General features: G+C 51.1%; 2 protein-coding genes across 2 annotated transcripts in view; one reads left to right on the forward strand and one right to left on the reverse strand.

Moving 5' to 3' along the window:
- The first annotated feature begins 456 nt into the window (after positions 1 to 456).
- Positions 457 to 12,436, forward strand: CCR9 (C-C motif chemokine receptor 9). The gene is made up of 3 exons (XM_077777190.1): positions 457 to 552; positions 8,036 to 8,080; positions 11,263 to 12,436. The coding sequence occupies exons 2-3, from the start codon at positions 8,060 to 8,062 to the stop codon at positions 12,343 to 12,345; spliced, it is 1,104 nt and encodes a 367-aa protein (XP_077633316.1). The 5' UTR covers positions 457 to 552; positions 8,036 to 8,059; the 3' UTR covers positions 12,346 to 12,436.
- Positions 12,437 to 23,748: 11,312 nt separating this feature from the next.
- FYCO1 (FYVE and coiled-coil domain autophagy adaptor 1) overlaps positions 23,749 to 27,830 on the reverse strand; it is a 69,801-nt gene continuing 65,719 nt past the window's right edge. The window contains exon 18 of the mRNA XM_077776923.1: positions 23,749 to 27,571. Within this exon, the coding sequence (XP_077633049.1) occupies positions 27,496 to 27,571 (76 nt within the window). The 3' untranslated portion in view covers positions 23,749 to 27,495. The remainder of the gene's footprint in view (positions 27,572 to 27,830) is intronic.

A 27,830-nucleotide genomic window follows, 5' to 3' on the forward strand; every position in this document is an offset into this window, starting at 1 on the left:
AGGTCCATTTGTCACGGCTAGAAAGGGGTTACGTGGTGATGGACAGAGCTGAGGGCGATGGTCCCGCACAGGCCTGCCCAGGCCACGCCACCCAAGAAAACCTTACACACTCACTTCTGCAGCCTGGCAAGGCTGGCTTTTCTAAGGGGCTTTGTTGACAGCCCCTCCTTCCCCCTTTTCCCTGGCGTGGCTGTGCTGTCTAGGAAAAGACCTTAAAGCAGACAGTTGGTCTGTACGTGCATCTGCAGAGAAGATGGTTTCCCTTAGCCCAGCACTTCTTGTTTTCTTTCACATCTGGTTGCAGATCATCAATTCTGGCAATTGCTGGAACTGCATCTGGTGACTCCCCGCTCCCCACCCTCCTGGGCCACCCCACCAGTGACAACACAGGTAGGGGTGGCCTGACTTCCTTTATAGTGTTTTTACTGATATTGCCTGCACCACACTCGTAGAAGCCTTGCCCCTGATCCCAAGCAGAGAGCAGCCCAGCCCTTCCCCCGGACGGAGCGGGGGGCCCACCTTCTCCCGGAGCACCCCCCGCTGTCCTCCACCGTGAGTATCAGCCTTCGCGGCGTCTCCTGTGCCTTCCCACTTGTGCTTCCTCGATGGCTTCTAAAACCCAGGCTTTCACTCATTTGCTCAGTGGTCATGAGCCCCGGGCACTTTGCTAGAAGCTTCCAGGAAGGCAAAGGTGAATCAGGCAGTGGCCTGCTCGGGTTTCCAGGGATGAGTAAGAAGTCTCCCTCCCACCCACACGTGTGAAGTCAAGGTTCAAGGCAGTCAGTTCTGTGATTTGTAACTTACAGGAGGAAGAAGCAGGTGCTGGGGACAGGTGACAAGAAGGGGGTCAGGACTGGGAAAGGAGGTCCTTGGGATGGAGAGGCTGCCCCATGGAAAGGATGTTTGGGGCAGCCTTCTCCGCAGCAGTGAAAAATCGGAAATAAGCAAACTCGCTTCTTGAGGGGACTGGCTGAGTGACCTGTGGCATTGCCAGACAGCAGAAGAGCCCACAGCCATCCAGGCTGATGACAGCCACGGTAACTGGCGTGAAACGTGGGCCAGAGAGAGGGTTCACGAGAACGCAGGATAGACAATGGTTTGTGTGGGCCGAAGACCTTTCTACTGAGTATGTGTGTGTGTGAGGTGACATCGCAGAGAAAAGCATAAAGTGAATGGTGGCTAACCCAAGAAGGAGGCGTCTGAACCGTGTTTATTTTCTTTACCATATGTATTTGCTTTGGGTTTTGTTGTTGTTGTTTTTCTTTGGTACATTATGAAATGGGCAAAATCTTCTTTATAATCAGAAAAAAAGCGAAGCTACTTTATTTTCAGTGACTCATCCGTGACTACAGCTCTGTCCTTTCAAACGCCCCCACCCTCTCCAGCTCTCCGTGAGCTGTGGCCCCGTAGCTGCTGGGCAGGCACGCTAGGGAGGAATCCGGAGCTGGAAATGTGGGGCAGCCACCAGCGCCCCCGCACCCCTGGACCCAGAGCCCGTCTCCTCCTCACCCTGCTGAATAGACCCAAGTCGAGCTGCCTTTTCAGCCCCTGGAGCTCGACGCCTCTCTTCTCCATATCTGTCTATCTGCTCCGAAGGCTTCCACACCGCCCCCCCGCCCCCGCCCCCCCAAGTTCAAGGACTCCCCACTCACAGGCTGCTCAGTGCCACGTCTACCACGGGGCAGAGGGCGGGCGGCCGACCCGGGCTTGGCCGGCAGCCAGCCTGATAGACGGCTCAGAGACCCTGCTTTCATGCTGGGTATACAGAGACCCAACATGCAGAGCTACCAACAAATGCAAGAGGTGATTCAATCTCAGTGCAGCAAGTCAGACGCAAGTGGAAGTGATGTCTGAATCCCTGACTCACGCCAGTATCTGTATCCAAGTCACTGGCTACAGGCAGCAGGGATGCGAAGATGCTGCAGCCGCAGCCGCTGCGTGATGACTTTGTTTTATTTATTTATTATCTGCTTATTTATTTATTTATTGAGAGAGCGAGCAGGGGAGGGGCAGAGAGAGAGAGAGAGAGAAAGAGAATCCAAAGCGGGCTCTGCGCTGACAGGCTGACAGCAGTGAGCCCGATGCGGGGCTCAAACTCGCGAACTGTGAGATCACGCCTGAGCCGGAGTCGGTAGCTCAACCGACTGAGCCCCCCAGGCGTCCTTCCGTGATGATCTTCATGTTGATTACTTAAGGACGGCGGGGAACAAAAAAATAATGGTTGGGTGGTAATGGATGCCAGCCTGACTTTTCTCAAAGCTACTTTTTTTTTTTTTTTAATGAATTGACAGCTCTCTCTTCCAAGGTTCTTGTACACGCTTCCTGTTTTCTGGCATTTAGGCCTCGGTTGATATGTTTCCCTGTTGTTGAGCTATGTTCTCTCCCCTCATTGCATGTCTCCATGCTCTCCAGCCTTCAAGGGGGGGGGTCAGGAAAAATATCACCTCCTCAGTGAAGCCCTCCTGGGTTTCCCCCAGCACTGGAGCCATGACTTCCTCCTCCTAATTCCCAAAGTGATTCGCAGCATTTAGCATTGCTGGTTATTTGCTCATTATACTTGAATGTGAGCTCCTAGAGGACACGGACCATGTCTCCTTACAGTGTCCACGCCAAGCAGGTCTGTCGGTGTCAAGACAGTGAATGGGCGAGCTGGGGGATGAAGAATGTTCCCTCCTTCTCACATAGCTCTGTGCATTCCACAAAGAGCATTGCACTTGACCTTTGCCACAAGGCCCTGCAGGAGACTGGGCTCTCACCGCCATTTTACAGCTGAGGAAACCGGGTGCCGTCAGGGCATGTGGCTTCTTGCCAAGGTCTCCCAGGCAGAAAGGGAAGGACCAAGGGACAGAGAGGGGCTTTCAAATGGGGGTCCTTTGTGCTCACCCCCATCTCATTATGCTATGGCACGTGGGCAGGCTTTTCAGATCCGATTGGCTGCAGAACTGTAATGGGCCCACCCGGAGCCCCACCGCGGGGAGATTGGGGCAGCACTGAGCCAGCCCCGAGAGCGCTCCCAGCAGACCGGAGTTGGGGCTGCTTTCAGTACGTTTTGTTGTGTGTGGGTGTTTGCCTCCCTCTCGGGGGTGAGAAGAAAATGAAAGCAAGCTTGGAGGCTTCGCAACTGGTGCGATGAAATCTCTGGAAAGTGTTCTGATGCAGGAGAAGGGGATAGACGGAGAGCCGTCAGCAGGGTCTTTCTTTCTTTTTAAAATAATTAAAATAATTTTTTTTAACATTTGATTTATTTCTGAGAGAGAGACAGCGTGAGCAGGCGAGGGTCAGAGAGAGAGGGAGACACAGAATCCAAAACAGGCTCCAGGCTCGGAGCTGGCTGTCAGCACAGAGCCCGACGCGGGGCTCGAACCCACGAACTGAAAGATCCTGACCTGAGCCGAAATCGGACACTTAACTGACAGAGCCACCCATGTGCCCCTGATTGGCAGTCTTTCAATGACGGACCTAGGGAGGAATGTGTTCTGATTTTACTCTTTGGCTCTCCATGAGCCTGAAACACATGTATCATAGCAGAAAAATAACCCTTCACGGAAGGCTAAGGTAGGATCTCAAAGTTGCAAACCGGGGCCGCACCCTGCCTGCCTTCCAGTCCCCTCGCTGGAGCAGCTGTGTCTCCTGGGGGGGAGTTTGCAAGCAGGTGTATAGAAGGGAAGAGCACTGGGGCTTCTTAAAAAAAAAAAAAAGTTGACAAGGTATTTTTATGACAGTTCTTAAAATAAAACTTCATGCACAAAATAACATATTTAAATAGTTTACATAACCTAAAGGAAAAAAAAAAATGAAAGTCTCACTTTCTGCTGGTCATAATTGTTCAAGCTCGTTCCAGAAAATGTTTCAGTACTGATGAGCAGTGAAGTGTGTAAACTTTACATTTTTTTTAAAAAAGACCATACAATATAGTCTTCTACCTTGCCTTTCTACCTAATACTCTTGGTGAGCTCTTTGATAGAAGGTCTGTTGTGAGGTCTATTTTATACCATTTATGGGCAACTTGTGCAGGTTTTTTTTTTTAATGTTTATTTATTTTGAGAGAGAGAGAGAGGGAGGGAGTGGGGGAGGAGCAGAGAGAGAAGGAGAGAGAGCACATCCCAAGCAGGCTCTGCACTGTCAGCACAGAGCTCGATGCGATGGTGTGAGATCACGACCTGAGCCGAGATCAAGATTCTGGTGTTTAACTGACGGAGCCCCCCAGACACCCCTGGGCTAGTTGTGTTTTATTGAAAGCTATATCAGAATATTGCCAATTGCTGGGTATTTAGGTTGTTTCTAGTTGTTTTGTTTTGTTCTTGTTTTTTTGTTTGTTTGTTTTGTTTTGTTTTGTGTGAAGATAGCAATAGAACATATTCCCAGCAGATGAAATGCTGAGTCAGGGCTGCTGTGCTTTGTAAATTTGACAGATAGAGCTTAATCGTCCAAAAAGATTGCACAACGCAAGGGCAAGAGGGCAGGAGAGGTGCAAATATCAATCTTGTCTCCAGCTTTGGGGAAACCCTGGAGGGCTTCATTAAGGAGGTGATATTTTTTTTTTTTTTTTTTTTATTACTGGCCCTTGAAGGCTGGGGAGCCTGGAGACATGCAATTTACATGCCCCACAGTGATGTGGAGGCCTCTTCCCCAAACCCTGCCTATATCATTATCATCAGTTTCTACTTTCAACCTAAAACTAACTAGCTATAACGAACCATAACCAAAGCCACTCTTTCTTCTTTATGTGGCTTCTTTCCTTGGGAGCTTGTTTTCGCCAATATTATCTGATGAATATTCAAGTCTTTTTTTGTTTTAATTTTTTTTTTAACATTTATTCATTTTTGAGAGACAGAGAGACAGAGTGTGAGCAACAGAGGGGCAGAGAGAGAGGGAGACACAGAATCAGAAGCAGGCTCCAGGCTCCCACTTGTCAGCACAGAGCCGGACACGGAGCTCGAACCCACAAACAGTGAGATCATGACCTGAACCGAAGTTGGACACTCAACCCACTGAGCCACCCGGTCACCCTGAATAGTCAAGTCTTTCTATGCAAGTAGAAAGGAAGCGATTAAGCTGCAAATACTAGAAATACAGGTGATATTTTCTGGCTAATGTCTCGAAAACCAATCTCCCTATTCCCTGAATTGTAATAACATTAAACAAGCTGAGTTGGGAAGTTCCAAATTTAACTGGGCATTAAAAAAAAAAAAAGATTTTATTTTAGAGCATGATTCAGAAAAAACAAATAGAGGGTGGGAAAGTCAATGGGATGGTATGCAATTTGGGGGGGTGACCCTCTGAGAGGAAGTAAACACCCTCTTCCTCATCAAACATCCACCCGCTAATTTCAGCATCCATTGGTGAGTTTCTAATCCCAGGGTTCTGTTATATGTGTGTCAGCTGGCACTGTAAGGAGTTTCTCACCACCTCGTTCATGTTGTCATTTATTTCATCAGTACAGACTCCTGGATCCTCACGTAGTGGGGGTGCTACAACGATGGCCATCGGTATTTAATTTGGTGCCCAAATTGCCTCTGGTTTGGCTACTGGGAGCCCCATCGGGTTGACACCTATGTCCTTCTGATGGGTCCTCCTGGTCCTTTGAAACCTGCTTGCTTCCTGATGCAGGAAATCAGTTCCGGGTGCGTCTTGCAATTTCCCTGCCCTAGCTGTGGAATCAGACATTTTTCCAGAGTCCTGCTTCCTTTCGGTAGAAGAAAGTATTTAGAGACGAAGATCAGGGCGCTAGGTGCTTATCTGTTCTGTCATTGCTTTCGGGCCCTCTCAGAAGACAGTGTCAGGAAACGTGTGTGAAACATAAATACATGTACATATACACATGAATTATCTGTCTCTTATCTATCATCTGCCTTTTATCTATCTATCTATCTATCTGTCATCTATCTCATCTATTTGTCTATATCTATCTATTATCTATCTCATCTATTTTTCTATAATCTATCATCTATCTCATCTATGTATCTATAATCTGTCTATATCTATCCATCTATCATCTATCTTCTATCTCTCTCTCTCTCTCTCTCTCTAATCTAAGCTTAAAAACCCGAGTCCATCTTGAGCCGAGATGCGTAGAGAGTGGCATAAGACCCTCCACGGCATTTTTGAGAAGCACCTGGCAAGAGGGCTTCAAGGAAGAAGTTCTGGCCGCCTTCCCCCTCACCTGCTAAAGGCCAGGTAGGACTCTGAGGAGAGAAGTAAGCCAGAAGATTTCATTAGATCTCACTCATTTTCTTTTCTTTCGTTGAACCATTTTACTGAGGTCCGACTGCAAAAGACTACAACTATTTACAGTGCAGAATACCAGCTCCGACATACGTGTACCCGTGAAACTTTCACACAATGAGTGTCATGAGTGTATGTGTCACCCCCAAAGGAGACAAGGCTTTCTTGGAAGCCTTGCACCCTCTTCCCCCTCACACCCTCCGTGGCCTCTTCTCTCTCTCTCACCAGGAAATCACCGGTCTCTCACGCTAGATTAGTTTGCATTTTCTAGAATTTTATGTAAGTGGAATCACACCGTATGTGTGCTTTGGCTTGGCGTCTTACACAGAGTAATTATTTTGAGATTTGCCCGTATGACTGTGAGTATCAGTTGTTCATTTTGATTCCATTGCATGGCTGTGCCTACAGTTCACATATCCCTTCCCAATACTGGGTGGGGTATCCAGGATTTGGGTCCTTTGCAGTAATTGCTATTGCAAATCGAGCTGCTATGAACATTCCAGTATCACTTTTAGTGCGGATACATCCTTGCGTTTTTCTTAGCGAAGAACATCGCAGGGGGGTGGTTAGATCACGTGGTGGGCGTGTGTATAACTTTTTAAAAAATGTTATTCATTTATTTTTGAGAGAGAGCAAGAGCACAAGTCGGGGAGGGGCAGAGAGAGAGAAAAAGAGGGAGACACAGAATCGGAAGCAGGCTCCAGGCTCTGAGCTGTCAGCACACAGCCCGACAGGGCTCGAACTCAGGAACTCTGACATCATGACCTGAGCTGAAGTCGGATGCTTAACCGACGGAGCCCCTGTGTTTCACTTTTTAAGAAACTGACAAACGGTTTTCCGAAATGGTGGTACCACCGTTAGGTGCTGAAAACCACCGTACTCTCAGAAAAAGATGAGTCACTGGGCTGTGTTATGGAAGGGAAACCAACAGACGACGGGCAGATCTATGAAGGAGAATTATTTTCTTCTAGAAATTTGGGGTGTGGTGCTGGACGTCTTTCTTGGGAATGTTTCCTTGCTAAAAGTATAAAAAGAAAGCTCGGGCAGAGACACATCCGTGAAGAGAAGCAATCTGTTGTTCCCTTAGTCATAGGGGGTGGGTTTACAGAGATTCAAAACACAGACACACAACAGCTGAGATTTATTGAAATCCGCTGATTTATTGAAAGCCCTTCACATTAGGGAACTATCTTCTCTTTGCTAAACCAATCCTGAGAGTTCCTCCTTCTCCTGCTGGAGTCAGGGGACAGAGGAAATAGGGCCCGTTTTCCTATCCTGGGCTTGTAAACGAAGCATGTAGGTAGGGGCTGGGGCTCTGGGCCCCCCGCATGAGAGGACCCCGATGCTGGCAGATGCCACCCCCTCGGGCCCCGGAAACTTGCCACCCTGTTACCCGGAGGCCCTTCCTCCTGCAGATTCTGGGCCCACAGGGTGTTCAAGTCCTGTGATCTTCAGGAGTCCCCTGGTTGGTAGAATACGGATGGGGGCATTTAGCAAGACAGACCCTGATCGAGAAGTTGAGTCAAGAGAAAACAAGCTCGTGTGAAAAGGATGTGCTGGGAAAACATTAAGTCCCAAAAGGGCTCTCAGGGGAGAGGTCTCCCTCGATTCTACATTAGCAACGGAGGTCATTTTGGAATCTCAAAAGTTTGGCTCGATGTCCATGTGTCGTGGATTCTAATTCTCGCCTGGGGTTTTTATGTTTTTGCCCAAGAACAAACAGATTTAACGTCTGGTCTCCATCTTTAGGCGTTTATTATTGTTCATTTATAAGACGGACCTCTTTTTGATTTTGGCCTTCTCTTTCTAGGAGCGAGCTTGCGTCTGACCCATCATGGTGCCCACAGACGTCACAGTGAGTATCATCGTGTTCCTCAGGCTCCTTGAAACGCACTGTCAGAAAGTGGCCCAGGCTCATCGTTCTGCACGTCGCTGTCCAGGTCTCCCAGCACCACTTGCTGAAGAGACTATCTGTTCCATTGGATACTCTTTCCTGCTTTGTCCAAGAGGAGTTGGCCATCCGTTTGTGGATCCATTTCTGGGTTCTCTATTCTGTTCCGTTGACCTCGGTGTCTGTGTTTGTGCCAGTGCCATACCGTCTTGATGATGACAGCTTTGTAATTCAGCTTCAAGTGATGCCTCCAGCTTTGGTTTCCTTTTTCAAGATTGCTTTGGCTCTTCGGGGTCTTTTCTGGTTCCACACACATTTTAGGTTGTTTGTTCTAGCTCTGTGAAGAATGCTGGTTTATTTTGATAGGGATTGAATTGAATGTGTAGATTGCTTTGGGTAGTATTGACATTTTAAACAATATTCGTTCTTCTAATCCATGAGCATGGAATGTATTTTTTTTGTTTTGTTTTTTCTTTTAATTTTTTTTAATGTTTTTATTTATTTCTAGGAGAGAGAGAGCGAGACAGCGTGAGCAGGGGAGGGTCAGAGAGAGAGGGAGTCACAGACTGAAACAGGCTCCAGGCTCTGAGCTGGCAGTCAGCACAGAGCCCGACGCGGGGCTCGAACCCACGAACCGCGAGATCATGACCTAAGCGAAAGTCGGACGCTTAACCGACTAAGCCACCCAGGCGCCCCATTTTTTTTTTTTTTTTTTTGTGGAAATGTACTGTATGGAGCCCTGTGGACACAGGCACCACCCTGATGTAGACTTTAGGAATGGTGCCCGGGAGACTGTGGGACATTGTTCTAGGCATTGCCCAGACTAGAAGGCTCTGGCATGGGCTCTTGGATGGGAAATAGATTGGGAGCACGGGACCCTCCCCTGCTGTCCAAGGCTCTGAGAGCAGCCAGCCCCAGTAGCTTCTCCAGCGAGAACGGTGTGTCTAGGACAGCTCGGAGAGCACGCAAGCTGGGAGGAATGGCGTCATTACTCGGAGTCCTCTTGCAGCCTGGCGCCCCTCATCTGAGACAGGTCTTCCTGCCCCCACCTGGCAATGTGACGATTACACCGTACACGCACTGGGTGCCCCAACTATAGTGCATAAAACATGTTGGTAAATAGTGCCGTTTACATTTGCTGGGAAGTTTTCGAAGGATGCTGTGTCTCACATCCAAAGGCTAGGTACCCATGGAGCGTGTGCAGAGCTAGGAGCGGGAGTCCCGGCGTGGTTGGGGGACATGTTTGCCCAGCGCTCCCCTAGCCTGGGAGGTGAGCTCTTGCGCTGTTAGCCTCATAAAGGTGGCCAAATCTTTTATCTCGTAAGCATGATGTAGGCTTCCCTCGGTCTTCACAACAAATGTGGCCTTGACAAATGCATACAAATCCAGGTTTGTATGTGAGTGTGTGAGTCAAACCGCTTTTAAAATATGCCTGCTGGCAGGTGGGGGTTCCCTAATTAAATATAGTTCTCTGCGCCAGGTCTTCCACCCTTAGCCAACAGGAAAACACACGCCTTGGGCTTCGAGTGGGACACATCCTGGGGTCAATGCCGGAGAGTGGGGGTCTTGTGCCTGCTCGGGCAGTGGGGAAGGCTGGGTCTCCTGGGGGAAATGCTGAGCCCCCCCCCCCCGCCCCAGCCCTGCCGCACCCTGGGGCTGTATCTGTGAATGGGGTGCTGTATATAGCTTGGGGCTCAGGCTCATGTGGAAGTCTATTAAAGGTATTTGACCCCCAAAAAATGTAAGAAAGAAATAAAAGAAGGAAAAGTAGGTAGGAAGGAAGGAAGGAAGGAAGAAGAGGAAAGGGAAGGGAAGGGAAGACTAGGGAAGAGAAGAGAAGAGAAGAGAAGAGAAGAGAAGAGAAGAGAAGAGAAGAGAACAGAATCCTTACAAAAGCAGTTTCATGCTTACTCATTGTGTGGATTCACAGTTCACACCTGCTCATCTGCATGAGCCGATGACTTTTCCCCAAAATGTCATTGTGCAGACCCGTTAAAGCTACACTGATCCCCATCCTGGGGTCTCCTTGCTCTTCATATTCTTCCTGCCTGCCCGAAAAATTCTTTTTGCTCCAAGTCCACTCAAGCCCCACCTCTCAGGGAACAACCTCCCTGTGGGGCCACGACGATGCCGGGCTGCCAGCTCTGGCTTTGGGAGAATCTCCCAGCAGCCTCACCAGAATGTGTGTCACCAGGGGTCTGTCCTCCCAGGTCACTGGGCTTCCGGATAATGGCTGAAGCTGGAAGGGAAATCTTTATTTAAAAAAATTTTTTAAATGTTTGTTTATTTTTGAGAGGGAGAGAGACAGAGTGTGAGTGGGGGGAGGGGCAGAGAGAGAGGGAGACACAGAATCTGAAGCAGGCCCCAGGCTCGAGCTGTCAGCACAGACCTTGACGCAGGGCTTGAACCCACAAACCAAGAGATCATGACCTGAGCCAAAGTCGGATGCTTAACTGACTGAGCCACCCGGGTACCCCTTAAAATTCTTAACAAAGTTTGAACAAGGGACCCTGAAAGCTATGTAGCCTGGCCCAGTGCTTGTGCACATATGTGAGAGGGTATGACTGTGTGTGCACATGTGTGTGTGCGTGCATGTGAGTGTGTGTGTGTATGTCTGTTGGTGTTTCAGGAGCAGAGGATACATGGCTTGCAGAATACTCAGAGGAATCTGGACCCAGAAAAGTTTAGGAGCCTCTGAAGACCTTTCTGGAAGAATGGAATAGAGAGGAGAAAACAGAATCATTCAGAGTTCGATATGAGTTTGTGCCCATCATTGGTCCCAAGGGGGCCCTACTACATCTGATCACTTGTCGTGTGTCCTTTAAGTGTTCATTTGCTTGTGTGTGCCCTCCGCTAGCAGCTGTGTTCCAGGAGAGCTGAAACCACGTGTGGCTTACCTGCTACTGCATTTGTGGCATGTACGCGGTACCGGACACGGTGTAGGCGTGTGACAGATATGCATGGACTGTGTAAATCTGTCGTGATGCAGGCAGATGCCCTCAGAAATTCCTGCTTTCCCTGCACACATTTCTCCGTCTTGTCATAGATTTTGGGGGCTGGGAGGGTCACACGCTCCATGCCTCTGCCATTCTGAGATCCTCTGAAGGATTGTCCGTGACCTAGTGGTGTCTGGTGTCTCCTTGCAGGGTCTCGTCTCTAACATATCTGACGATTACAGCTACCACCCCACGTCTCCTCTGGATGACTACCCAACCCTCCTTGAACTTTTCTGTGAGAAAAACAACGTCCGGCAGTTTGCGAGTTACTTCCTCCCGCCTTTGTACTGGCTCGTGTTCTTTGTGGGCACCCTGGGCAACAGTCTGGTCATCCTTGTCTACTGGTACTGCACGAGAGTGAAGACCATGACTGACACATTCCTTCTGAATTTGGCGATCGCTGACCTCCTCTTTCTTGTCACGCTTCCTTTCTGGGCCATCGCCGCCGCGGACCAGTGGAGGTTCCACACCTTCCTGTGCAAGGTGGTCAACAGCATGTACAAGATGAACTTCTACAGCTGCGTGCTGCTGATCACGTGCATCAGTGTGGACAGGTACATCGCCATCGCTCAGGCCACGAAAGCACAGACCTGGAGGCAGAAAAGGCTCGTGTACAGCAAAATGGTCTGCTTGGCTGTCTGGGTGCTGGCAGCCACACTCTGCATCCCCGAAATCCTGTACAGTCAACTCAAGAAGGAATCCGACGTTACCATCTGCACCATGGTCTACCCTAGTGATGAGAGCACCAAAGTGAAGTCGGTGGTCTTAACCCTGAAGGTCGTCCTGGGCTTCTTCCTTCCTTTCGTGGTCATGGCTTGCTGCTATACCATCATCATCCACACTCTGTTACAAGCCAGGAAGTCATCCAAGCACAAGGCCCTGAAGGTGACCATCACCGTCCTCACAGTCTTTTTCCTATCTCAGTTCCCCTACAACTGCATTCTGTTGGTACAGACCATTGATGCCTACACCATGTTCATTTCCAGCTGTGCCATTTCCATCAATATTGACATCTGCTTCCAGGTCACTCAAACCATCGCCTTCTTCCACAGTTGCCTGAACCCCGTGCTCTATGTTTTTGTGGGCGAGAGATTCCGCCGGGATCTTATGAAGACCCTGAAGAGCTTGGGTTGCATCAGCCAGGCGCAGTGGGTCTCGTTCACAAGGAGAGAGGGAAGTGTGAAGCTGTCGTCCATGCTGCTGGAGACGACCTCGGGAGCACTCTCCTACTGAGGGGTCTTGGCTCTGACGTGGATGGCCCTCTCGGAAGTAATGAGAAATATGGGTACAGCTTCCCCACTGATGGGACCAGAGGGAAACCATTGAAGAGGAAGAAAAAGGAAGTGGGGTGGGGGGGGGGAAGAAAAGGCCCAGAAAGGGATGAATTTGGACAATTACTTTAGTTGGAATTTCCAAGCCAGAGTTTTCCACGTGGACGGGCCATCCCACGAGACTGTTGATTGGCTCTTGGCTGCAATGCGTACAATGTTCAAGGAAGACCAAGAGACAGACCACCCTGGCTTCGTCCCTCGCCTGAGCATTAATGCAGCAGGAGTAGGTGTTCGATTTTCCCGGCACATTGTGGATGGCTGTGGCTTCAGTACTGAAGCCAGCCCATCTACAAGGAGACACGGGAGCACCGGCCACTGTTGCCAGTAGTCCACAAAAGCACAAGTTTTCCTCAAAACTTCCATCTTGGGGGGAGTTTCTACCATGACTTTGGGGCCTGGTGCCCATACCAAGCCTTCTAGATTCTTGATCTAGAATCTTTTCAAACAACCTCAGATCTTCTCTGGTTGCCTTGATCTGTTCTGGGCCATGGAGGGACCCTGTGCCTCTTTTGAAACTATCTGCTTGACTGGCCAGTGAGCCCCTGGATGACTAGTCATATCGGCATGTCGCCCCACTGTTTTGGGACTCCCCTGGGGATTTTGTGACTTCACAAGGACTCCACGTGTCCACTTGTGTGAAGGGGACGGTCAGCTTGTGCAGGGACTCTGAGCGCCCGAGCGCCCTGGCTCTGTTGTGGGCTCAGTCTGCCTGGTAGTTTTTGCGATGGTCCACTTTTCCGCTTCCTGTAAAATGGGTTGGTTTTACAGACCTTCTTGTCTCTCAGGCGGCTGGAAGGGTACCTGCCTTCACGCTGCTCCTTTTCTGACCGTATAGTGCTCGCATGTTCAAAAGCTTTCCATTTAGAGATTAGGCTGGAAAAAAGGAATAGAATCCACTTTTGCTTTGTGCTTTTTAACTGTTTGGCTAACACATTTGAAACCATTTTATAGGGGCGCCTGGGTGGCTCAGTCGGTTGAGCGTCTGACTTCGGCTCAGGTCATGATCTCATGGTTTGTGGGTTCGAGCCTCACATCGGGCTCTGTGCTGACAGCTTGGAGCCTGGAGCCTGCTTCAGACTCTGTCTCTTTCTGCCCCTCTCCTGTTTGTGCTCTTTCTCTCAAAAATAAGTAAACATTAAAAAAAATTTTATATATTAGGAAAAGTGTTTTTTAATGATCATTATAAAAATACTCACTACTTGTCACTTTCTTCACTGTCTCTGTATTTTAAATGTGTCCAATTAAAGATCCAATAGCCACATTAGAGGGTGAGCAGCAAGGGTGGGATAAGGAAATGAAATCTCCAAAATACCTTAAAGCCATCTTGGCTGCCTGGTTTTCCTCTCTCCTCTGGCCAAGCTTGTTCCCCAGGCTTGTCCCAGTTAGGCCGGTGGGATTCCTGGGGCGGGGGGGTGTGGGGGGGTTGTGTATGGCTATTCGAGCAGCGCATGAGCCACGCTGGCTTTGCTCTAGAGGAAGCATCTGATTTTCTCCGTGTGCTATGAGTTACCGTGGTTTCAGTCCCAAGACCATGACCTCCGAAGGTGGCACCAAGACCTGGACTCTGTCACCTTACCCTCCCCCTCCCTGCCCACGTCTCAAGTGTGTGTCCGCGAGAAATAAAGGAAGCAGAACACGGGCAGTGATACAAAGACCTTTTTAACCTACCCCGTGTGCAGGAGGCTGGAGGTAAATAGCACGGAGGTAAGTAAGCATTGTTCTGGGACCAGCCCAGTGACACGGGTCCCAGTGCAAGAAGCACCACTTATGGTAGAGGGAAGGGTGACGTCCCCAAGGCCAGTGTATGGACAGAGCCGTCGCTCAGCTCCCATTTCCAGGAGACCCAGGTGGCTTTGAAGGAACTCGGGGGAATAAGCAAGTGTGGGCCAAACCTAAATAACATTGCGCTGTTAAGTGGAAAGGACACGACCTAATTTGGCTTTGCTATTCAGTGCCCTTTTGATACTGTGCTTTTGATACCATGTGTCATAGGGGTCCCGGTGGAGCTGAGGAAGTGGGGAGAGATGGAGGGAGAAGGGGGTGAACCATGATGATGTGCTTGCTGGGTCCACACTGGCTTAGAATTACCTAAGAGATACCGTAATGGAGATTTAGCAGGAGTTGAGACATAATGTACATTTGGCCAATGCACAAGAGTTGGAGAAAAGTGCCAGGGACTCTGATTTTTAAGGAGGCGGATGTGGGACACCATGAGAATGACAAATCCTGGGTCACACTCCGATGCACAGTGGTCATGCTTAGTTCTAAGGGTTTCCTTTAGGACGTGACTGTCACTATTGCATCATCCCGGGCCTAAAAGCTCCAACGTAGGATTTAAGACGGGTTGCAATTGAACCAATCGTATGGCAAAGACTGAAAGTATGTTTTGTGGCAAACTGTATTCGGTTTTAAATGAATGCATAAATAAGACCATTTTACATTCAAACTAATCTAGGTTTTGGTAGCAGATTTATCCTAAGATGAAAACGTTGGAAGAGCCAATGTGAGGAAGCCACTCAACATTTCTAGAAAATACATGATGTGAGTAGTTTTAGAAGTAAAGATAAAATAGGGTTATCATATATAATTACGTTTGTCTAGAACCTTATAAATGAGATCAATCAAGAAACTGAACGAATTGTGATATGTTCTCGTTACCGAAAGAGAAATCATCTTTTCATCAACATTTTTAAAAAGTGGGGTACATCCAAGTGTGGTTGTTGTTTTGACGTAGTCGACTTGGATATCTGGAGATTTGGTTTTTTGAGCTGTCTTTCAGGCCTGCAGAATGTTAATTCATTCAGCAAACATTTGTGTATATACTATGAGCCAGACCTTCTCTACTCACCGAGACTAGAACAGGGGTACAATACGATTTCCCTCAAGATGCTTACACTCTAGCAATGTGGAAAAGCCAAGTGCCATGTGGCCTCCCATATGGAGGATAGTGTGGAAGGCTCTATCAGGTGATGTCCCTTGGCTGATAAGTATGAGGTGTCCTTGGAAGGCTTGAAGACTGGTTTGCAGAGTGTTCCCAAGACAAGTTGCATATGGAGGCTTCTTTGGGTTGTCACAGAGCAACAAGCATCTTCGTATGTGCTCTTGATCTGGCGCCCGATGCNCACCCCGGTGCCTCAACCGTACACATTTTAGATGCTCAACAGAAATCTCTCTCTTTATTCCACAAGTTGTTTACTGTGAGTGATCACTTAATACGGTGGCTGTGGAGTGTGGTTATCATCACAACCAAGAGGTTGCTTCTGCAGTACCAGCCCTTTCTCCCCCATCCCGTCTTCCCCTCCCATTGTAGCTGAATGAGGTCTGAGCCTACATCCTCCCGGGACCCAGAGTGTTTCTCTAATCATGTCTATTTCATTGGTACAGATGCCCCAATCACTAGTGTCCCCTTCAATGTCCTTCTTTGGCTTTCATATTCTAAAAACCTACAAAAGACATGCAAATGTGTCTCCAACATTTGACTCTTGAACTCTCTTCCATCCTTAACCTACTTACTTGTTACACTCAATTTTGGTACCAGGGGTGAAGAAAGAAGTCCCTGTGGTTGGATGGACTTCTTTCAACTGAATTCCCCATCAACTGAATTTCCCCTCAAGAGCTTGTAGGGAATGAGGTCAGCGCATAATCGCCAGCTGGCTGCTCCCCCAGGGTCTGCCTGTGCTGCAGGGAGCAGCTCTGGCCAGAGCTATGTGGCTCAAGGTCACTGCAGCCAGTGCCTGAGAGGCGGGGGGTGAGGGGGGTGGGTAGAGGGCGTCAGGCTGCCGGGCGCTCTGATAGGCGCGCCTGCCCCAGAGCTCCCTGCCCCGCTGGCCGAGGTTCCTCAGGCTCGCACCACTGTTGAGCCTCCCCCTGCTCAATCCCGCCTCCTCCCACCTCCCTTTGTGGGTGTTGATCTCTGATAAACATCTTGCACCCCGAACTTCATCTCGGTGTCTGCGTCTAGTGGAGTCAGCCCACAACAATCTTTCACTGAGGGCTACCAATTCTGAGAGCCCATGTAAGACCTGATGGGTGTCCAAGAGCTACGTGGCATGGTGAGCACCCATCATAGAACACATCTCAGAAGGCTGGGAGCACAGGCTGTGTCTGATGCTAATTCAGTCGTCAGAGATCTTGGGCACCAACAGCAGGTCAGGGTCTTGATGTGCAGGACCAACACGGTCTCCCCTCAGCCCAGGACCTTTCAGCCACTGTCCCCTGCTCGTTCTCTCTGTGCCCGATAGGTACTGTGATTAACTTCATTTTACAGACGAAGGGGCTGAGCCTCTGGTGTGTTCAGTAACTCACCCAAGGTCATGCAGTTCATGGACAGGGTATGCCAGGTTCACGAGCTTTGGCTTCCGCCCGTGATGCCATCCCGCCTCGCCTGCCATGGTCAGACATACCAGCCATTGCTTTGGAGAGCTGACCAACACTTGGCCAAATACCGAGGACCAGGGGGTGCTAGGACAGATGGACAGATACCATCACACGTAAGCTTTAACCAATGCAGTGTGACGGCTGAGGACCTGCTGACACTTCTTTAAACATGCCCTTGAGGGGACATACCAGCAACAAACGATGTCATCAGCCTCACAGAATTGAGAAGTTTCCCACCTGCTCCTTCTCCTTGGGTTCCTCCCCCAAACACATACAGCTGTGGACCCTCAAATTCTGCCATGGGTGTATGTGTGTGTGTGCGTGTGCGGGCACACAGGTGCCAGAGCACTGCACCCAAGCCCGAGCAGAATCCTGGACCACAGAGCACCTGGTGGTGGCTTCCCCTCCCTCTCCTGACCCCAACTTTCCTGACTACTTCCTCCCAAATAGACCTGCCCATCCACCCCCTGAATACCACTGGCTGGCCTCCATCAAAACCACATGGAACAGAAGAATCACCAGCTGAGCCCTGCTCACACTCCTGACCCATGAAATCCTGAGATATAATAAAATTGTTATCATTTTCTTAAGCCATTGAGTTTTGATTTTGGGGTAATTGATTTTGTAATATTAAAAAATTTTTTTTAAGTTTATTTAGTTATTTTGAGAGAGACAGAGACAGCATGAGTGGGGGAGGGGGAGGGAGCGGGAGAGAGAGAGAACCTCAGGCAGGCTCCACACTGTCAGCACAGTGCCCCACGCAGGGCTCACACTCACAAACCGTGAGATCATGACCTAAGCCGCAACCAAGAGTTGGACGCTTAACCGACTGAGCCACCCAGGTGCCCCATGATTTCCTAATATTTTTTTGGCATGAAATTCTTTTTGGGTCATTCACAATTCCATGACAGGAAGTGATTTTACAAACTTGCCTGTGCTCTGTTCAGCTGTGTTCTTGTTACAGCTGCCACAAAACTTAGCTCAAGCAGTAACCACTTTATTGTGTTCACCATTTTGTAGGTCACCCGTTTGGAAACGGCTGGGCATCTGTGGCCTGGGGTCTGTCATATGGTTGCAGTCAGACATTGGCTGGGGCTGTGGTCACCTGAAAGCTTGACCAGGACCTTTCTGTCTTTCCATCCATGTGGAGGCTGCCAATGGGGCGCCCACACATGGCCTCTTCAGCATGGAGGTCATGGTACTTGGCTTCCACGGCCCTCGGTCTCTCTGGGGCAAGGGTCCGAGAGAACCAGGGGGAAGTCACATGTCTTTCTCTGACATGATTCTGGAAGTCACAAAGCATCCTTCTGGCTGTCCCCCACTGGTCAGAACGGTGTGAAGCTGGCCCAGAGTCATAAGGAGCAGCTGCAGACCTCACCTCTTATGGGAAGAGTGTCATATAACTTTGGGGTCATGTATTAAAACCACCACAAACTGCTCTGTAAGTTAAGTTGTCTTTCAATGACCCTTGTCACTCAATCCCCCAACTGCCTAGCTGACCAGTTCCCAGAGAGAAAAGGGCCTAAGAGAGGAAGAGGTGTGTGTAGACAACTTTCTCAATGATAATTGAGTCACATTTTGAGTGGTTCTTATGGGAACCCCCATGCAAGGACTTTTTTTCTGCAAGTGACCTCTACACCCATTGTGGGGCTCGAACCCACAGCTCCAAGGCCAAGAGGTGCACACTCCACCAACTGAGCCAGCCAGGCTCCCCAGCAAGGCCCTTTTCTGATCTTACGTGGTCTCCACAGCAGCCTTCTCAAGTAGCTCCTGTTATGTCTCCCATTCAACAGGTGGAGAAACTGAGGTACAGAGGGACTTAGTCACTTGCCTCAAGCCCTAGCTAGTAGGCAGCGGCACCAGGAATTCACTTGTGTTTTTCTAATAGTAGAATCTGACCTCTGAGATGCTCTGTTATACTTTCTCCCCGGTTGGAGTTCAAGCACATTTAGTTCTGGTGGTTCATGCACACCATGGAATCCAGGCACAGGCCCTGAGTCAGGAGGGGGAGCTGGTGGCCGTAGATGGGCTGGTCCCCAGGCAGGGGAACAGGAATCCTGCCCAGGCTTCTGCTTCCTCTCAGGCCCTCCCTCCCTGTCTTCACCCTTACTGTTGAGTAGGTGACCCTTTGGGTGAATGTAGACAGATGTTACCTATGTTATGACTTGAGCTCGTAGGAACTGGGCATTTGGGTGTTTATAGGGAAATTGAGCATAGTCATGAGCTGATGTGAATTTGTTCTTTTTAGAAATCAGTTTTCAGGGGTGCCTGGGTAGCCCAGTTGATTAAGTGTCTGACTCTTGATTTTGGCTCAAGTCATGATCTTGGTCGGGTTCATGAGTTTGAGCCCCGAATTAGGCTCTGTGTGGACAGCACGGAGCCTGCTTGGGATTCCCTCTCTCCTTCTCTCTCTGCCCCTCCCCTGCTCTCTCTTTCTCTCTCAAAATAAAAAAACCTTAAAATTTTAAAAAAAGAAATTAGTTAAAAAAATGTTTTAAGTTATACTGGTGTGTAACAAAAATAATTCTGTGGTATAGAAGGGTATAAAGAATGTAAAAAAAAATTTTTTTTTTTAAAGGGGCACCTGGGTTGCTCAGTCAGTTAAGCATCGACTTCAGCTCAGGTCATGATCTCAAAGTTTGTGGGTTCGAGCCGCGCGTCAGGCTCTGTGCTAACAGCTGGGAGCCTGGAGCTGCTTTAGATTCTATGTCTCCTTCTCTCTCTGCCCCTCCTCCACTTGTGCTCTGTCTCTCTCTGTCTCTCTCAAAAATAAATAAATGTAAAACAAATTTAAGGAGGGTATAATGAGAAAAGCAAAACTGTGCCTCCCGGGCACCACACCCCCAGCCCCATTTCCAGGGGCAGCTGCTGTGGAGGGTCTAGCGCCCTCATCCAGAAGCATACGTGGTGGTCTTCTGTGCTGTGGCTGTGCGCTCCTTCTGGCCACACCCTCTGACACCATCTTCCTTGCTTTGCTGTCACAGACATTGAGCCCTTAGAGAGTCTCGTGTGCACCGTCGTGTACCTGGATGGGCGTGTCTGCAGGAGATGGTAAGGAGGAGAGACTGGGGGGAAAGGGATAGTGTGAGAACGGGCGATGGTCAGACTCTAAGGTGGTCTCCGCCCCTGTTGGCCCCATAACCTTTACCGAGTGACCTGGTAGTGCTCCCATCCACGGCGGTCTCTCTTCCCACACCTCAAATCTGGGCTGACCTTGACACTTGCTCTGGGCCAACAGAATACAGCCGAAGTGATGTTGTGCCAAGTTCTGAGAGAGCACACGAGGCTCTGTGCTGGCCTTCGTTGTCCCGGAAACCTGCCCAGCGCTCCGCTGAAGAAGCCTGGCCGTGCTGTGGGGGTGGGAGACCCTGAGGAGCAGGGCTGTCACCTGGCCAAGGCCATTGCAGGCAGGCCAGCCCCCTCCTGACCAACCAACTGGCCACAGGCATGGGGGTGAGCCCAGGCACAACCAGCGGACAGCCAGCCAACCGGCAGACATGAGGGAGCTCAGGTGACGCACGACCTGCCCGGGCGGATGCCTCGGTGACCAGCATGCGTCACCTCATGAGAACGCCCACGTCCACCTGCAGGTCTGGGGGACTAAATAGATGCTCAGGGTTTAAGCCGCTGGTTTTGAGGTTGCTTGTTTTGCAGTGTTATTGTGACCGTAAAACACCCAGACAGCCCTTTGTGTGGAGGATGATACACGGTTTGAAGGTCAAGGGCTGCCGTCACAAATCCTGGTTAACGAAAGAGGTTTTTGTTTTGTTTTTTAAATCACTGGATGATCTAGACTCTGGTAAAATAAAAACAGTTTAAAGAAAACCACTCCCACAGCCATCGCGGCCATCGCGGCTGGTGCAGTAGTAGAAACAAGCCCGTACGTGGTTCAGACCGAACGACTTCCCTGGATCTTGGGCCGACGTCTGGCAAGGGCCCGTTAGATTGATTGTATTTGCTGACACTGTTATTAATGGGCCTGTGAAGCAGTGAGCTGAGCTGCCTCATCTTTTTCATAAAGACCTGGCAGAAGCCGAAGTTCCTTAACCTTTCCTTTCTTCCTCATGTTCTCCTCTGGCAACCCTATAAAGCCTCCTGCCGTCTTCTTAGAATGTTTTAAAATGAATAAAATAAAATATATAGGGTTCCAAAGAAAACCTCTGTTGAAATACAATCCTCTAAAAATTAGAACAAATCTATGAACTAGTAACATCTGTGCCTTTTTAAAAAAAATTATTAATGCCTTAAGTAGAATCGACCAGCAAGTTTAACGACAGCCTTCGTTTCGGAGTGGAGATGATACGTTGAGGGTCTGTAAATATGAAAATATCTGTCATTTCCATTGGTGACAAAGTCACAGACTCTTGCTGACATACCCTAGTGTGACATGTTGTTTAGATTCATAGTGGAGGGAAGGTCTAACATTTAGTTCCAAGTCAGGGGAAGGAGGCCATTTTCCCCGTATCCAAGTTCCTGGCCCTTCTGAATTCTGCATGCAGACCAGGTGAGGAGCTCATGTTCGACCTGCCTCCCCAACACGTATCTGTCAGCACCCGGCTCCTATTTTCTTCCTGGAACTCTGACATTTTGGACACGAATGGAGCCACTCTGGATTTAGGGCAGGGGATGCTGCCATTTCCTCTGATGAGAAAGGTGACCTCTGCCTACGTAGACTCCAGCCCAGTCTTCCCCAAGGCCTTTGGGAGGTCCCTCCCATGGACCCCTCCTTCCTCACCACCTCTCTGCCCCCCCATCCTTTGTTCTCCCCATCTCCCCTCCCCTCACCCCTTCCTTCCTCCTGGGAAGAAGTCAGTGCCTGCTCCACTGACCCGGCCGACGGGTGTCCAGGCCTCCCGGGAAGTTTCCTTCTCTCCTCGAGGCTCAGTCAGAGGCTTCCTTGGTGGCGGAAAGCTAGGGAGGCCCCCCTGACCTGATATTGCCTTCCCTTGGATGATTCTAGGGAGCCGCAGGCCTGCAGCCTGCTCCGGAGCCGAGCCCTTCCTTTCGGTAAGGACGCTCACGTGCTCCCGGTTTGCTGATGCCTGGCTTTGTTCTTCCTTTTTTTTGTTGCTGTTTAGCGAAGAAGACACTTTATTCCAGGCTTCAGATGGGGCTGCTGTGTCTGACGCAACCGCAGTCCATACGTGCCCGAAGGTGTGAGGAAACCACACCAGCCTCGTCCTCCCACAGAGCGCGGGGGGATGGGGAGGGTCGGGGGCACAGATATCACACCCCAGAGGCCAGCGATCACACTTGTGCTCGGGTTCACCCCCCTCCAGAAACCACGTGTGGGGAACACAGAAGGCTGACCTTTCTCTCAACCCTAACCCACTTTGAATGGCTTTCATAATAGCTGTGCTCTCCGCCTGGTTTCTGACGGCTTTGGCTTCAACTGCTCTCTCTCAAAAAAAAAAAAAAAATCCATTTTCTCATCTTGGGTGACAGGTTTCGCCAATCTATGTGGGTGGCAAGCTCTTCTCGCCAGATTTTTCCCACGCATCTTCAAACCGAAAGGGCTGACCTGCCGAGAGTTTCCTTTTGAGTCCCCCCGGGGAACCTGTACATCCTCTGGCCCCGCCAGGCAATGTGGCCAGAAGAGACAAGGCACCTCCGAGTGTCGCGGAGCCCCCGGGCACTGAGCCAGGCCGGGATTGCTGGAATTAAGCCGGCCTTGGAGAATCTGGAAGAGACTTGGGTCATCTTGGCCTGCTCTGTGGTTTAGGCGCAGTGGGGACTTTGACGTGGAGGCCCCGGGATCCCAGCTTCAGGGGCAGTACACACAGCCGTGTGTGTGTCTCAGCTGGTTCTCCTTCTAGCCCCCCGAGCCCATGTGGTCACCGGGTCTCTGGAGGGCTTGTTACCAAGGAACTCCAGCTGCCATGTTTTGGGCATTTGGATGAACCCATCTTCCAGTACTTCGGCCTGCTCGTGGGACAGCAAGAGGCTTGACTTGAGGGCATCATTAACACAAGAGGGGGTGTGGGGGGCAGGATCGAGAGACCAGCTCACCTCCATTCTCCCCACATCCCTCTCCTGGAGGCTTGCCCTTTGCCCTTCTGTGCCATGGGGGTGACAGGGGCTCCTGTCCCTGGCCAAGTCGGCCAGTAGGATAGCCGACGGCCTTAGAGCTGACCAAGCACAGGGACCGACCGGTGTCCTCATTGACTCAGTAACTGCTGAGTGCTTCTGTGTCTGCCATGGTGCTCGACGCCGTGGGGCTCAGGGAAAGGAAGGGGATGTAGAAGGAAACACGGTCCCTGCCCTTGAGGGAGAACATGGTTATGGTTACAGAAAGTAGAACTTATTCCTGTGTAGCTGATTAGAGAAGAGACCACAGGAGAAATCTGGGGGCAGAGGGAAGGTTGCAGGAGGGAGGGAGGTGGAGGCAAGGGGGGCCGAGGGTGTTCCGTGATCCTCAGATGCGGGGGGTGGGGTGGGTGTGCTCCATCTGACCGGCCCAGGAGGGACGGGGTCCCGCCCCTCTGGCTCTGCGGCAGGTTCCTGCTGACTCAGCAGGAGCAGGCGTTGTTCCGGTGGGAACGTGACTCCTTCCTCTGCCAGCTGCCTTGGTCTTGCCCAGCTTTGTGCCACAGGTCGACTGGGCATGGTTTTAGGGCATCTGTGACCTTCCCTCCTTCCCCACACTGTTCTGGTAGCTCAGCCTGGCAGAGAGCAGTGGGGCCGGCAGGATACCTTGGCTCCAGCAGGTCTGAACACTGACCTCACGGTAGACGGGGCAGGAGCACCCAGATGCCAGGCTGCACGGCCACCCTCTCAGAACATCTGGTGGCTCGAGCCCTTCTGAAAAGCTGGGGTGCAAGCCGAAGCTCTAGCCCCCCGTAGGGTGACTCCGCCCCCAGTCCGGTCTGGGTGGCTTCATTGCTCGTCTCAGGTCCCAGTGTAAGGAAAGACAACGCGCCTCCCCATGTCATAGTGCTTGCTTTATTTAAATCCTGAGGTTAGAAATAAAACAGATCCAAATGGTGCCGCAGATGCTATAAAGGTGCATGTTGTGGGATACAAAAGTTTCTCGCCCCCCCCCACTGTGCAGGTGGGGCGCTGGTTATTTGATGTGCTTCTGGGTAGTTCTTTGGCAGGTAGGAACGCAATGGGCTCCCAGACCCACTATCCTGTAAGGCCTCAAGAATGGAGGATTAGTCAATTAAAGTGCAATTCAGATTTGGAAGCCACCCAGCCAAGGCTGGCGTCACTCTGCAGCCCCCAGAGGCAGGGGTGTCTCTGGGTAACACTCGTCCTAAGGTTCCGGAAACCTATGTATCAGCGCCATCTCCTGAAATTTAGAGACTTTACTAGTTTTTCAAAAGCCATTACGAGGAAGAGGTATGATGAACTGTCTTTCCCATTTCTTGGAAGAATCACAACACAACGAAAAAAACCCTTACCCAAGTCTCCACTAAAAAGTGCCTTTCAGGGTAAGGGTTTTGTCAACGTGGCTTAGGGGCTCACTTCCGCGCGGCGACTCCTGGTTCTCAGAATCACAGATGGCTTCTCTCTGCCTCAACTCTCAACACCTCTGAGCCAAGGATGGGATTCTCACGGGTGGTTACCAAGGTGGACCTTAAAAATGAAACTCCTAAAAAAATCTTGAAACTCAGTGGACTCTAACCAGTGTCATGTAAAACACAGAACTCTTGAGATCTCACTCCCAAATGGGGACTTCCTTTCTTTTGAGTCTAGAAGGGGCTTCTCCACCTTAGGTGAGGGGATAACTGGAGAAATTCAGAAGGACCATTCTCTTTCTTCTCCAGGTATGGTGTGTGGCTTTTCCTTTCTGCTTCTCGAACCTGATGGGGTGTTTCAGTTGCCAGTTCCTTCTGGGGAATTTCTTTGCCTGCTCGGGGTCCAGGTGACCTGGAGTCTAGCAGGCTGCAGCCACAAGGGCTCTGCAGAGGCCACGCTTCATCCCCACACCCTTCCTTGCTATGGGGGAGTATGCCCAAGAGGCTGTGTCCTCGGGGAAGTGGCTTCTGAGACAGAGGTGAACGAGGCAGGCGGTACGAGTACTACAGGGTGGGTGACTGTTATTCAGAGAGCCGGCCGTCCAGGGGCTGCTGCTGGGTTCTTGTTTCATTTTGTTTTGTTTTGCATAGTGATCCGGGGTCTCAAGGAGGTCTCCTCCTGATGATTTCTAGTGTAATTGGGTTTACTGGCTGGGGCTACCACCTGCAATGGTTGTCCTTCATTGTCATCTGCGTTTTTGAAAACTACCCAACCCCCAAACCTCAGAACAAGTCGGGAGTGTGTTTAAAGTGAGAATAAAGCTATTCGTACAAGCCACACCGAAATGTGCTCTCTCTAGTTGCATAACACACAGCACACTCGAGCTCACGCGGCAAAGTAGCGAAGGAAAAGTCTGTCCAGCACAAACAATAAATAGGCTACGGAGCCAGGACGTGGCCACTGGGGGGTCGGGCGGTCCTCTGAACAGCTGCGGTCAGGGTCAGCATTCCGGGGGGCAGGAGGCTGCACACCGCCGGGGGCCCTCCTGGAGGAGCGGCTCTGGGTGGGATAAACAAGAGCCAAGTGCAGTTTTCAGCTGTTGTTGGTCCCCTGCCGGGCTGACTGACAGGTTCACGAGGGGGTTTGGATGGAATGTTCCAGGCCTTTCTTAGGAAACATAGGGGTCATTAGCTGCATAGGATGGTGGGGACACCATCGGCTGGCCAGCCTGTGCAGCATTCTGGGGAAGCACTCAAAACAAGGCCCCAGACTGTGCTGGGTTCTCCATTGTGAGTCTTGGTCTTGTGGGAAATGGGGGAGAGGAAGGGCTCCCAGGCGGGGTGGTTTGCTCTGGAACAGTCCTCAGGCTGTGTGGCACACTGGGGAGGGCAGGCATGAAGCTCAGGAGTCTCTGGGGGCCTGGCTGCTTCTTGCCTTGGCGCTGAGCTTGGTCAAGGCCTCAGCCCCTGGGAGTCGCTCGGGCCCCTGACAGCTTCCTGCTGCAGGCGGCTGCTCCAAGGAAAGAGCACGAGAGGTTCGTCTTTTCTCTGGGTTAATGTCTCTGGAAGGTTCTGTTCACCACCCCCCTTGCCCTGTCTAACCTGACTGCAAGCAGCCACATCCCCTGTGTAAGTGACGGCTCTGAGTCTATCGCAGAGGTTACTTCCCCCTACCCTGCACCACGAGTCTTCTCTGCTGGCTGGTGGCTGTGGGGTCTGTGCTAGGCCTGGCCCGGGGCCCCTGACCTGTGCTCAAGCTGACAAACAGGCCTGGTTGGCCTCTGGCTGGCGTGGCTTGCCTGGTCACCAGGCCCGCTGGGGGATGGGCGGGCCCAGCGCTCTCCCTCAGATCCCTGGCCGAAGCAGGCGCCTCATCAGATGCCCTGCTCACCTGCAGAAGTGTCTGAGCCCTGACCTGGGGCTCTGGCCTCTGTGACCCAGGCACAGAGAGCCTATCACAGGTGAGCTCTGTGTGGTGGGGAAGAAAAGGGCCACGGACAGCAGGAAGGTTATCTCCTTCTAGGAAAAGGATTCATTGGCCCCAAGGGGGCATGGCTCCTGGGTGTCGCGTGGAGGCTGAGCCATAGGGAGTGGGCCAACGGGGTGCTGGGAGCAGGCGGGTGGGAAGTGGGGGCCGAGGAGTGAAGTCACGGCAGATTCACGAATGACGCCTGTCACGCCCTGGTTACCAAAGACCTTTGTGAAGGGGGCCCCCATGTTTGAAAGTGGTTCTTACCCTGATTGTGGTCATTAGTAAGTGCGCCTGGAGGTGAGGTGGAAGCTCTTGTTTATACAAAGACAGCCCATCGGCTGAGCAGTGCGTCCAAGGCGCCATGTGTCAGGCTGTCGGTGTTAGCCTCAGCCGGCCTTCGGGCTCCAGCCGCCCGTGTGGGGACAGCGCCACAGGGTGCATCCTCAGTGGGGTGGCTTCTGGTTTTTAGGACTCTGTTTGGAACTACTGAGGGCCTGCCTGAGTGAAGGGCCTTGTGCGAGGACAGAACTTTGCAGACAAGGGCCAGGAAGAAAGTGCAGCTCAAGGCCTGTCCAAAACTGTTGAGTTTGGAGCAGCCCCAATTTTACTGGGGCAGGAAGGGACAGAGGCATGATGGGAAGAGGCTGGAGGGAGTTTTAGGGGGACCCCAGGCGCCCTGACTCTCAGCATGGCCCTGTGGCCTCCTTTTCCTGGGAGGACCGAGGGCCTCACGGCCTGAGGACTCACAGGGTCTGGCCGGGACATCCCAACCCGTGGTCACCCAGGACGCCGGCCTCCTGCTGGGCAGAGTGGGGCCTTTCTCTCCACGGGGCACAAGTTGGGATCAGAGACTCTGGCCTGTGCAACTGTCCACGGGAGGCCTGGAGCCAGCTGTGGCTCCGGGAGAGGCCGATGGTCTCCTGAGGGTTAGAACCTTTGGCAGAGTGTCCCTGTGGGTGTGAGGACAGTTGGGTCCCTAATCACTGGAAGCGCTGCTTGAGCCCTTCAAAGCCATGGAGGCTGAGCGTGACGGTGCGTAGTGCTGAGTACACAGTGCTCCGGGCACAGCAGCTCTGAGGGGTGGCCGGGGACCTGTCTCCCAGAGCTGCGGTCGCTTAGCTTCGGAGCCACTGCCTTTTTTTTTTTTTTCTTTTCTTTTCTTTTTAGTGCTTTATGTGACAGGTGAGCGACAGTAGTGTTTCCTGCGGATAAAGTGAAACTACTGGACTCCAGGTGCTTGAGGCTACGGGAAATCACTTCCATCGTAGATCACAGGCCTGTCAACCGTCAAGTGATAAAACACTTTCTTGGAGACAAACCTGAGGAAACAGAAGTGGAAAAGGAGGGTGTTACTCAGAGAGATGCCGAAACCCGAGGGCAGCGGCTACCGCTGTGGTGCCTCAGCTGGTTGTGCGTGCTGGCCAGGGAGGGGGGCCGTGTGGGGAGGCCTGAGCCCCTCACCCTGTTTCTGGTCTGGCAGGCAGAGTTCTCCCCGGACAGAGCAAAGTGCCCAGGGGTCCCTGGACGTCAGCACTGCCTGCCTTGGGGCCTGGGTGCAGAAGAGGCCCGGGTTTGCTA

This window comes from Crocuta crocuta, unplaced genomic scaffold, assembly GCF_008692635.1.
Source record: "Crocuta crocuta isolate KB4526 unplaced genomic scaffold, BGI_CrCroc_1.0 scaffold77, whole genome shotgun sequence".
NCBI classification, from domain to species: Eukaryota; Metazoa; Chordata; class Mammalia; order Carnivora; family Hyaenidae; genus Crocuta; species Crocuta crocuta.